The sequence below is a fragment of the Vanacampus margaritifer genome, chromosome 11 (genome assembly GCF_051991255.1).
Source record: "Vanacampus margaritifer isolate UIUO_Vmar chromosome 11, RoL_Vmar_1.0, whole genome shotgun sequence".
Classification (NCBI taxonomy): Eukaryota; Metazoa; Chordata; class Actinopteri; order Syngnathiformes; family Syngnathidae; genus Vanacampus; species Vanacampus margaritifer.
Genome location: NC_135442.1, coordinates 11,226,195 through 11,239,408, shown reverse-complemented (window position 1 = coordinate 11,239,408; position 13,214 = coordinate 11,226,195). Strand labels below are relative to the sequence as shown.

The 13,214-nt window shown below is 37.5% G+C and overlaps 1 protein-coding gene across 1 annotated transcript in view; it reads left to right on the top strand.

The window, feature by feature from the left end:
• hs6st3b (heparan sulfate 6-O-sulfotransferase 3b) overlaps nucleotides 1-12,112 on the top strand; it is a 67,439-nt gene extending 55,327 nt beyond the window's left edge. The window contains exon 2 of the mRNA XM_077580035.1: nucleotides 6,148-12,112. Coding sequence (XP_077436161.1) covers nucleotides 6,148-6,892 — 745 coding nt within the window. The 3' untranslated portion in view covers nucleotides 6,893-12,112. The remainder of the gene's footprint in view (nucleotides 1-6,147) is intronic.
• Nucleotides 12,113-13,214: the final 1,102 nt, after the last annotated feature.

Below are 13,214 nucleotides of genomic sequence, written 5' to 3'. Positions count from 1 at the left end.
TTGTAGAAATTCATATTTTTTGTACATATTTAATTTTAAATGAAATATTCTTTTGATGAATTTATGATTAAATTAAAAAAAATTATCAGATATTTTACAAATGTGAGAGCCCACATTTTTAAGTTGTCAGTAAAAGGCAAACGAAAGGTAGATTTAAAAAAAAAGGTTTTAAAAATGACCTTAACATGTCCAAAAAATGTCAGAGAATTGATTTAAAAACGCAAAAAAGAAAATGTTCAAAAAGTAACCACAAAATGTCCACAGAATTGCCCAAAAATCTAAAAATATATATATTTTTTAAAAAGCAGAAAACAAAATGTTCAAAAAGTAACAATAAAATGTCCACAAAATTGCCCAAAATATCAGAAAATTTATAGCAAAAAAGGCAGAAATTATATTTTTTTTAAACAGCAATAAAATATCCACAAAAAAATGAAGGTGAGGCAGAAAATAACCATACTATGTGCATAAAATTGCCCAAAATGTCAGAACATTTACAGAAAAGTATGAAAACGTATAAAAAATTAAGTATGAAAAGTTAAAAAGAAATAATAATAAAAAAACGCAAGACAAAAGATGGAAGAAAATGAATATCTACATATTGGAGGCTGCGTATTTTTCCGTTTTGGTGCAGCTCTAATGAGCTCTTGGGCCCTCAGTACATTAACTAGCACTAACACACTGTTTCCATCATCACAATCTTCAAATGTTTTGCGGCTCCAGACACATTTTTGGTTATTTATTTGGCCTAAAATTTTGACAGGAACGGTTGCTGACCCCTGGTCTTGGGTGTAACCTGCCTCTCACCCTGCAGTCAGCTGTGGTAGGCTCTAGTGCAAATGTGCCCCTAATGAGTAAATGCCATAAGGAAAATAGACAAGCAATAAAGCAGTAAAATCCAGCAAAAGTGATAAATGTGAGTGGTCGTCGTAATGTTGACTGTGGGCAAAGTCACACTCTTCTCACTCTGATACTTCAAACGGCACACACACGCACAGTCATTCAGTCCTGCTGCTGAGCAAGGACATTCATTCATTTGCTTATTAAGTTACAGTAGACATGCCTCTATTATGATTATGTTGCTGCAGTTGCTCGATGAGTGAACTGACACTTCTTTGCTTCCGCGAGTCCGCGTGCAGGCGGCGACAGGCTGCCCGCTCTGTTCTCTTTGGCTGCCTGCAATCAGGCAGAAGCAGGGGGGCAGCGCCATTATGGGCTAATTATGGGCAAATAATAAGCAGTTGTCTGTTGCCCCCGGATGCTGACTGGGAATGAAACGCGGCATCTCTTGTGGATTGTGCATTTGCGACGCTTGAGTCAGTTTGTGGAGCAATGTTTGACGCAAGGCTCTCTGTGTGCGGCCGTGTATGTCTGTATCTGTGTGTGGTTGGTGGCCAGTCTGCCAAATTGGTCATGACAGTAATATTCCTCACTGTCACGCATGACGTCACCCACAGCTTTATAGAGTCCCACTTTGAAGTCCCTTTGGAATTGGCATTCATGCCACAGCGGGTGAAGTGTAATCATTAAAGTACCAAATCCAATTATTGTGGAGAATTGGTTGCTGATTAATTGAAGCAATTGAGGCAAAACGGAAAGGGGATCCTCCGTTGTTGGTTAACTTGCCTTTTCAATTAACCACTCCGCAGAGTAAGAACATAAACATACAGCCATGACACTTTTAATCACTTTCTACCAACAACGAGCTAACCGTAGTTCCTCCCATAAATTAAGAGATCCTCAAACAAGGATGTCATACTTCCTTGACCGATAACTTTTCACTTCAACATTTATCAGCAAAATCCTTGAAAACCCCTTATAGCTCAGGTTTCAAAGCAAACATGGTGAAGCAGCATTTAACCGTTACGCTGCACGCAAAGCGATAGGTTGCCGATGGAAGTGAAGCCAGCCCCAAGTGGCAACAGTTAAGACTGTGTTTGATGTTGGGTCATTGGGTTATATGTGTCTGTTTTGGGTTGGGTCATGTGGTCAAAATTATATGATGTTGATGTTGTCAGTTGCTATGCAGTTGCTATGTCCCTTGTGATATTGGTAGTTGTAATGCAGTTGCTATGTCATTCATGATGATGATGTATTTGTCTACTCTTGTTAGTTGCTATGCAGTTACGATATCTTTTGTGATACTATTTGCAATTGCTATGCAGTTGCTATGGCCCTTGTGATGAAAATTATGTGTTTACCTTATTTTCACTCTTATTGTATAGTTATTTTGCAGTTACTATGTCTCTTGTTATATTGGTAGTTGCTATGCAGTTGCCATGGCTCTTATGATGACAATTATGTATTTGCCTTATTTTCACCCGTATGTTATAGTTCATTTGCAGTTACTATGTCTCTTGTTATATTGGTAGTTGCTATGCAGTTGCCATGGCTCTTATGATGACAATTATGTATTTGCCTTATTTTCACTCGTATGTTATAGTTCATTTGCAGTTACTATGTCTCTTGTGATATTGGTAGTTGTAATGCAGTTGCTATGTCATTCATGATGATGATGTATTTGTCTACTCTTGTTAGTTGCTATGCAGTTACGATATCTTTTGTGATACTATTTGCAATTGCTATGCAGTTGCTATGGCTCTTATGATGACAATTATGTATTTGCCTTATTTTCACTCGTATGTTATAGTTCATTTGCAGTTACTATGTCTCTTGTTATATTGGTAGTTGCTATGCAGTTACCATGGCTCTTATGATGACAATTATGTATTTGCCTTATTTTCACCCGTATGTTATAGTTCATTTGCAGTTACTGTGTCTCTTGTTATATTGATAGTTGCTATGCAGTTGTTATGGCTCTTATGATGACAATTATGTATTTGCCTTATTTTCACTCGTATGTTATAGTTCATTTGCAGTTACTATGTCTCTTGTTATATTGGTAGTTGCTATGCAGTTGCCATGGCTCTTATGATGACAATTATGTATTTGCCTTATTTTCACTCGTATGTTATAGTTCATTTGCAGTTACTATGTCTCTTGTTATATTGGTAGTTGCTATGCAGTTGTTATGGCTCTTATGATGACAATTATGTATTTGCCTTATTTTCACTCGGATTTGATAGTTCATTGGTAGTTGCTATGCAGTTGCTATGGCTCTTATGATGACAATTATGTATTTAACGATGATGCTGATCATGTCAAACAGTTACTATGCAGTTGATAATGGTCCTGTATTAGCCACTCTTAGTTTGTCTGTCTATCTATCTATCTATCTATCTATCTATCTATCTATCTATCTATCTATCTATCTATCTATCTATCTATCTATCTATCTATCTATCTATCTATCTATCTATCTATCTATCTATCTATCTATCTATCTATCTATCTATCTATCTATCTATCTATCTATCTATCTATCTATCTATCTATCTATCTATCTATCTATCTATCTATCTATCTATCTATCTATCTATCTATCTATCTATCTAATTTGTCATATAGAATTGTGCCTTGCCCGAGCTTCTGAGTGGCACTTTTTTCAGTACGTCGAGGTTCCTTAGCCGAGGTTTCCTATCCCAACTCTTCCATGCAAGCGGTTCTTCCATGTGTTCGTCGAGGTTGCTTGCATCCAGCCCAGCTCTCTCTGTTGAGATTTCTCAGTGAAGATTTCTCCATCAATTGTTTTCTTCTAGGGCCATCTAAATCCAGCCCAGCTTTTTGTTGTTACTTTGTATTTTTGTGTACAGAAACTGTTTCCCAACTACTGTGCCTTGTCTGCGTTTGGGTCCTAACTTTGCACCTCACGTGTCAAAATCCAAATTTTGTGAGAAAACAATCACACGTATGGGATTAAAAAACAACAATTGTGTACTCGTCTTAATTTAGCTCCTATTCCGTTTCAAAGCAGAATATTACGGTGAGATTGTCTCCTTTTCATTACTGATTCATGATTAACTTCATCTCAGCACCTTGTCGACACGCTGCTGGGAAATCTTGACTGTGACAATGTGATTTGCTTTCACGGAAACCTTGATGTAAAGCCCTGTCGTCGTCTTTCCAGAGCACGCTAGAGTGACTCGAAAAAGGGGACGGAGAAAGTTTACAGCGCCGTCACCCAAGACAGACGCCTGAGCCTGATGCGTGCTGACGCTGATGGTGCACACGGGTGACCTTTGGGCGGCGGAGTGCACTCAGACAACACCCTCTGCATGCCTTTCAAGTCCCAAGCAGACCAGCCAACTGTGTCTGCGTCTGTGAAACTTTAGCAGTCGCTGACAGGAGGCATCTGCCAACAAGCACTCACTCACTTCCTCATCAAATATGAAAATAAAAAACACGGTCCACAATAGTGATGTTCAACTTTGGAACAACCAAACAGGTCAATTTTGTACTTGGATAGCATATGAGTGATGTCAGCCACTGCTGTTTGTCCATTGGTCAAGCAGGTTAATCATGTACACATCATTGTAAAAATGGAGGATACGAGGCAGGAAATGACAAAAATAAACACTTACCCTGCTGGGATGCTTTTGCACTCCAAAGTCCCAGCCATGCTCCTCTGGAATGAAATCCAAATTGACCAAACGTGTGATGAAGTTCACAATAAAAATATGAACCCAAAATAGAAGATTAGCTTATATTTAAATTTTAGCTTTCATTTGCTTTCAAAACTTTTCTCTTCTACTTTACATGCAGGTAGGGAGGCACTGCCTCCCCTGCCTACCCTGACCATTCGTCCCTGATATACACATGCTAAAGTTAGGTAATGATGCTACTACTTTTCTATAGACACTGCACTCCCACCGCCTCCAATTTCTTGCTGGATTAACTAAATCAGAAATTGTTAAAAGAATAAATAAATAGACATGCAAAATACGGGAGACTCTTTTTGTCCTCTACGGGTTGCAAAGTTTTAGCAGGGTTTAAAATGGAAACCCAACTGACATGCTTGTTCGTTACTGCATCTGATAAGTTAAAACAAACTTGGCAGTTTCATATTAAATACAAGACGTTTTGAGCCCTCTATTTCATGAGTATAATATTTTTTGCCCATTAATACCCTGACGTATATGATCCGACACATGCATTGCACGGATAATCCATTAGAGGGCAGTATCACCCAGCTGATGGCTTTTCCAGCGACCTTGCAAGATTGCCCCAATTGAGAAAGGAGAGACACCGATACTTATTAATAGTGGGAAATGTTCTTTCTGATTTTTGGAAATACTAATAAGTTTGATATGTCCGTTTGACAGTTATAAATGTGTACATTTAAAGCATTGTGACCGGATGTATCAAATATGATACAAATGAAAAGCCATATGTGGAAGTTGATTTTAAAAAAATTGTTGTTTTGTTTGTTCAAAAGCACCAATAAATACTCTATTTACAAAGAATAAGAATTTTCTCTCATGTATTTCATGGTTCAGGTTTTATTAATTAATTTGCTCCCCAAAACTTATAAATATATTCTATTTTAAATGTTTTAAGTGTCCCAAAGACATTTATACGTTTTTTTTTATGCTAGAGCATACAGAAGGCTTTAATGCAGCCTCTGTCCTGAAGAGGTCGCTCAAAACAATTGTAGTTATTACAAAAAACGGCCAGCAGGTGGCAGCAGAGCAAAAGAGATCAACCAGGGCCATGTTGGAAAAAAACACTGTTCTGAACAGATTTGTGAATTGTGATGAAACTTTATTCTAAAGCTAATTGCTGCAAAACGGAAACAGGTAGAAATATACTTGTTTCTTGATGAAAGAAGAGTCTCTAATCTTTCTTTTGGTAGGTTCCATGTTTTTATAGCAATAGAACACAATATTCTGGGGGCCTTGCAAGATCAGTCCAGTAAAACAGCTGGCCGGGAGTGAAGGGGGTTGCTTCAGTAAAAATGGCTGGGAGTGAATGAGTTAATAACAACAAGCTAAGCTATTTACCGCAGTAAAAACAGTTTTATCTTTCCAGTTTGAATACCCGACGAGGCAAAAGTAAGTTCCTACTTTAATTATCCAGTGACATTTGATAGCTTGTATAACCCACACACGCGTATAAAGCTCCTGCAGTTTTGTTTCCCAACCTGCAGTCGACCTTGATTAGCGTGACGCGTATTCACGAGTCACCATCTCGCATGCTCTTACAACGCTGACTGGCTCACAGCATGCTTTGTTTTTGTCTGGGCTTCAGGAACTTCTACTACATCACCATGCTGCGCGACCCGGTCTCCCGCTACCTGAGCGAGTGGAAGCACGTCCAGCGCGGCGCCACCTGGAAGACGGCCCTGCACATGTGCGACGGACGTTCGCCCACCCAGGACGAGCTGCCCACCTGCTACAACGGCGAGGACTGGTCGGGCGTCACCCTGGCCGACTTCATGCGCTGCCCCTCCAACCTGGCCAACAACCGGCAAGTGCGCATGTTGTCCGACCTGAACCTGGTGGGCTGCTACAACCTGTCGTCCATGAACGAAAGCCAGCGCGACCACATCCTGCTGAGCAGCGCCATGAGCAACCTGAAGAACATGGCCTTCTACGGCCTGACCGAGTTCCAGCGCAAGACGCAGTACCTGTTCGAGCGGACGTTCAGCCTGCGCTTCATCTCGCCCTTCACGCAGATCAACAGCACGCGCGCCGCCAACGTGGACCTGAGCGAGGCCGTGCGACGACGCATCGAGGAGCTCAACTTCCTGGACGTGCAGCTGTACGACTACGCCAAAGACCTGTTCCTGCAGCGTTTCCAGTTCAGTCGGCAGAGGGAGCGGCGGGAGGTGCGCTTGAAGAGGCGCGAGGAGCGGCGTTGGATACGCGAGCGTCAGCAAGCCAGGCCGTGGCCGCCCGTACGTCGGGCGGAAGCTTCAAAGAGCCTGGAGAAAGAGGACAATGACTTTGCTAGCACCACTGAGGACTACACTAGCCAAGTGGCTCGCTGGTGATGCCAGAAACTGAACTCAACGTCACTGGACACTACTCACAAAAACCTTGGGATATTTGGCTTTTAGGTGACTTTTGAATGTCCAGTTCTTCAATGTTTCAGTTCTTTTTCAGAGTTCCCGCAGATCCTTAAAATGGCATTTAATCCATGAACCTAAACAAAGCCTTAATTGGCATTACAATGTCTTAAGTCAATCTTTCAGTCTTGTTATCACATGACAAGTAGGATTATTTGATATTCTTTAAAAAATAATTTACCTAATGACTTGTGGGCCAACAAAACAGTGATGAGGTTGTCTTTGTTAGTCCTAAAAATTAAAAATTTAATGGTGCCAGTGGGTACTAGTTAGCCCCAAGGACAACATGACTAGTCCACAGGTCTGTTTTAAAAATAAAATAAATAAAACAATATTAAATAATAAAATAGATTGTCCTCAATGGGGGGTAAATGTTGTTTTTATTTACTCAAATATTTAAAAAATGAAATAAAATAAAAAGCGCTAATTTTAATACCATGGCAGGGCGATATCTTTGCTCACGATTATCATATCGTTAGATTCTAACATTGATTCATGCCTAGTTGGAGACTCTTAAGAGTGATGCACGTTATTTATGTACTGTAGCAACTTTGGACAACATGGGACATTGGGAAGATGATTTTAAATATAATATTTAATGGAATTAAAAAGTCTTAACTTTAATCTGCCCTAAACTTTAGGAACCCTGTTTCCCCCCTCACCCCCACCTTCTGTTGTTCCCTAACAAGGAGCTGAACGGTAAAATTCACAACAGGTGTTTGTTTGATCCATGAATACATCCACTTGTATGCCTTTCTGTGTTGCACCCTGCTGATGTGTTTGGAATCACTTCCTATAGCCTAGTGAGTTTGGTGCCGAAGCTAGTGTTGACCATTTGTTCGGTATCGTCATGATGTAGAAATGTTAACACTAAGGGGACTGTTTAAATACCAATTCTAATTGAATCAGGAAATGTCTTGGTCTATAATGGATCAATACCTGTTGTGGCTTTTGCTAATCAACTCCTTGTTAAGAAAGTTGTGGGAAAAGTACTGAAACTGTTAGACATGTGAATTCAAAAGATTAAAGAACGTCAGTCTACGTTCACCTCTAAAGGTTAGAGTGCATTTTAGGTTCATCCTGATGTCACCCCAATATCTCAAAATATTTGTGAGTAGTGATCATTTCATCATCAATGTGTTCCTCAGCTTTTCGGTGTGCACTCGTCTTTCTTTACAACAATGGTTCTCAAACTGGGGTCCGGAACTTGGGGGGGGGGTCCACAAAATAAATCAATACAAATTTTTATGTAGTGGCAGTTTCAAAAAGTCTATATGGGAACTGGCATGACTATAAAACAGACTAAACAAATTACTGTTCCCTACCTTCACTTTGGGCCAATTAAATTGTCATATTTGTGACATACCATCACATAAAAATATAAAATAATTTCACACAAGTATACATACTGAAATAATGATGATCTTAATGATCCCAATATGTTGTATGAACGGTAACAAGTGGATACAATAAACAAGTGGACAAACTGTTCAATTGTGTGCCCTGCCATCTAGTGGAAAAACATGTAATTGTTCAGGCTGCCACTATATGTCACTGGCATAAATGGATGAACAAAGATACAGTAAAATTATCTGCAGTAAATAATAATAATAATAATAAAGAAATTAAATATATTCCCGCAGAATATTTCATCACAGGACAGTTGTTGCGAATCAGATCATAAAAGCAGCAAGTGTAATATATTGAAAATTAAGTTGTATTTTCCTAATTCATTTGTTGTTAAAATGATGTTTTTAGCATTAGTTTACATACAATACAACTTTTTATCATGAGAACGTATGTATTAAAACTTGTGTATAAAAGTGTATTACTTTAACCCCTTCAGACCCATAGATGGTTGCAGTGGACATGACATATCCACGTGTCCAAACCAATAAAACGCATAATTTGGATGATGTCAACACTTCTGGTTCATGATTGGATCTTAACTAACCAATCACCATCGCAAGTTGATTTGCATGATGTTCATGTTAAAAATGTTGCATACAAGCTTGGTAAGTTTACAAAATGTTACAGCCATATTATCCTGGCGTCCACTATAACAACTAAAAACCTGAGATAGCCCCCCCAACCAAAAAAAAAATAATAATCCATGTTGTTCTTATGTGGAAAATGATTCAAAATTACCACCCCCCAAAAAAAGACAATTTGCCCAGCAGAAAAAATGTGTGTGTAAAGGGGCTACAAAAAAAAAAAAATTACAATTTTTTGTTGTTACCATAACATTGTTTTTTTCCCCTAAAAAATAGGCAACTTTTGAATTGCTTTGGCACACACTGTTGCTATGTTTAATTGGCATTAGGATCACGATGGGGTCCTTAAAGAAATTTCCCCCCATGAACCCAACCAGTTTGAGAACCTCTGCTTTACAAGTGTGGACACTGCCTCCAGGTGCCCGTTTTGCTGTCTTAAAACTCTTCAAATGCTGTGTTTATAATCATTTCATTGCTGCCTTGGTTCTTTTCCAAATGCAGCTCTTGCCAGAAAAAAAAATATTAATCAGAAGCTGCTTTATTTAAAAAAGAAAAAGAAAAAAAGATGAATGTCATTAAAATCACAGAAACATTTTTAAAAAGTAGTTTTAGACGTTTGCATGCCACAGTCACACTTGCACAAGTAGTCTGTAAAGAAGAATGAACTTTTTTATTATCATTATTATTATTATTATTTGAAATCGATGAAAAGCCTTTTCCTTGAGGGCCACTTTTGGTGCATGAGGACGGATTATGTTTTTGAGTTGCGATGGTCTCTTTTATTTTCACAAGTGCAATACCTTGCTAAAGGAAACCCTCAATTGTTGGTATACAGTGGAACCTTTCAAATCAAAAACGTTCTCTTTTGCGGAATGGCCTTCAAAGTTGTTCCAATTTCAAAACGGATTTTCTGAGTTTTCAGTGTTAAAACTGATGGCAATAAGTGAATATATTAATGAAATGATTGTCATCTTGTTAGGCATGTATTCTGTCTCTATTGTATTGTTTTTAAAGTGATGTGCCATCAATATTAACCATTACTGTATAATATTATAACACTTCTAAATAGGAAAAAATTGCAAACAAAAATCTCAGATTTGAACAATAAAAACATTGGGCAGTTAGTTTAGTTGTCAATTTTAAAGGTTTATTGTGTAAAAACATTATTTAATCAGTAATCAATAAATCAATAATAACAACAAAAATAAAGATGGATTTTGAGTAAAAAGAGTGATACAAGAAATGTCATTAATCTGCTCCAGCGTCCCAAAAAAAAAACAAAAAAAAACTGAAATGTGATAAGAAAAAAACACGCACAATAATATTGTACTTAACAGGGATGTAAAGATAACGGCAATATTGTGGTATGGCGAAAACTGCCACAATATTGTCGTCGTCATGTCACAATATTAAAAGCAGCACGTCTGTTAAACAGTGAGGTTGTATTCCATTTGTGCAGTTCCAGTTAGTCACCTAGTGCAGTTTAATTTTAATTAGGCATGTTTTGGGCCCCTGCAGCGGTTATCACTCCCATAAATCAGTCATATCAGCAAAGATTTTTCAACATCTCCATTACAAAAACATTACTTTTCACCCACTTCAGCTGAGCACAGCATTGTGAACAACATAGACCAAGATACTTTGCGCTACTGAGCCAATAGGAGCACATGACAATGAAATGACTGGCCAATCCTATTTCTTTGTCACTGCTGTTACTATGTGCAAAAAAAATATCGTATCGTGATATTTGGGTATCATTACATCCCTAGTTACTTGAAGACACTGGCGTTATTTGTTAGCTCGTCTATGATGTTTTGAATTGTTTATTAGCATCAAGCTAAACATACTTTGCTATATGGTTATTTAAAATATTTTTGACTGTGAGGATGGAGAAGTCGCAATAAGCTCCACTTCCTGCCCCGTGCTCGTTACTTGTCATCACACTTTTTCATTTTTGTGGTATATACCCTCTTTATGGACAGAAAAAAAACACTTTGGAGGTTCCACTGTATTTAAGATGGAATAAAAGTATAGGGTTGTTGCTTCAAGAAAAAAATATGCTAAATGGTCCTGCACCGCAGGGAGTATACAAATGTCTCGTGTACGCGATGCCATTATTGTTTTCTGACGCGACATGAACGCACATGAAGATGAAATAAGTTTTTGTTTAATCTCTTTGTGTGCTTTTATGCTTCTTATCTCGTATCCCCTAAAAGGCCCGCCAACACACAAACACACACACAAGCACGCTATCACGTCCTCCCATTATCAACATAACAGACTCGTCTCGTTTTTGTTTCTTTTAATTGCAGTTCTGAAATACCTCAATGCCTTGTTTTCCCCATCCTTACGATTATTTCCGTTCATCCGCTCGCAAGCGCGGCTGCGTTTGAAGAGCACAGATCGTTTGAGCTTGTCGAGTCATGTTTGTTAGCGTTTTCGGTTTCGGTGTTGGCGTCGTTCTAAACAGACTCGTTCTGACGACGACCTTCCACATTACAGTGGAAAATGTCATCTTTAAAATAAATCACATTCATGAATATTTCATTTCCCAGTCGATGGTGTTGGTTTTGCGGTTGAAATAAAGCTTTCACTGCTGTGTGACAAGCAGCAGGAGTGAGAGGACGACAGATGGGAGCGCAGTATGTGCTATAGTGGGTATACTGGACCGCTTGCCGTACGCTACATGGACTGCTTACGTAAGGAAGCCCTAAGATAGTTATCATTTTGGATGAGGTTAAAGTGAGGCAATAATGGCGTCGTGATGGTTGGTTATTAGATTATGTGAAAGCATAATTGACACATGTCAATTACGTGAACAGTGGATATAAAAAGTCTGCACACCACTGTTCAAATGACACATTTTTTGTAGTGTAAAATATGGAAGAAACTAAGATGAATCAATTCAAAACTTTTTCCACCATTAATGTGACCTCTAACATTTCAAACTCTCATTTTAACTCATTCACTGCCATTGACGGCTATAAACGTCAAAAATTCCTTTTAACTATTTCTATTGGTTTAACTTTTTTTTACATTTAGAACAGATAAAATTTGTGATTGTGAGTTAACTAGTGAAGTCATGCGATTAATTACGATAAAAAAATGTAATCGCCTGACGCCCCTAATTTTTTAATAATCTTTTCTTTAAAAAAAAAAAAAACATTTAATTGTAATTTTTTTAATAATTTTTTTAATATTTTTTTAAATAATCTTTTTAAATAATTTTTCTTTTTAATAATCTTTTCTTTAAAAAAATGTTTTTAGTTTTTTGTAATAATTTCTTCTTTTTTAAAATCATTTTAATTGTGTTTTTTATTTTTAATAATCTTTTCTTTTTAAAAACAAAACAAAAACAAAAGATTATTAAAAATTAGGGGCATCAGGCGATTAAAATTTTTAATCATAATTAATCGCATGACTTCTCTAGTTAGCTCACAATTAATTAAAAAATATATATCTGTTCTAAATGTACAATAAAAAAATTGTTAACAAAAGTGAAGAAAAAAATTAAACTAATAGAAATAGTTCAAATGAATTTTTGACGTCTACAGCCGTCAATGGCAGTGAATGAGTTAAAATTTTACTTTTCAGACTGAGCAGTAAAATTAAACACAGGTGTGCACAGCATCTGTATGAATGGGATTGTTTTTAAAAATAAATAAATATATTAAGTGCCTCTGATTAACATTCATTTATGCTCTTCTCTTGACTGATACTGAGGAAGCTTTCTGATGTGACTACAAAAATGTCAGAAAAAGCCCACTAGAACATATGAACTTTATTTTAGGTTAATCAGGGGCACATAAATGGAGGGTGTGCACACATGCGCAACCACATAATCACAGTTGCTTATATGAAAGAAGGAAACAATTTCAATTTTTCAATTATATCATACAGGTTATAGGTCACCGTTATGGTGGAGTATGTAGGTATGAATGTATGTACTGTAACTGTACACAAAGTGTGTATGGCCTTTTAAATTTCTGTTATTTGAAAAGGTGAAGAAGAACGTCATGGCTGCTTGATGGGAAATGTCTCACCAACACGTCATTGTGTTGGTAGAGAAAAAAGAGAGCGTGTTCTCTTGTGTAACAATTTCTGTACATGTTCAAATGTCTCGTGATAAAATGAATTGCCTTTTTTTGGCGTGTGACATTTAATCTGCCATTTTTCTTGTCACCTGAAAAAAATAAAAGACTTATGAGTAGAAATAAATGCATTGAATGACAATGATGCTGTGCTGTTTGTTT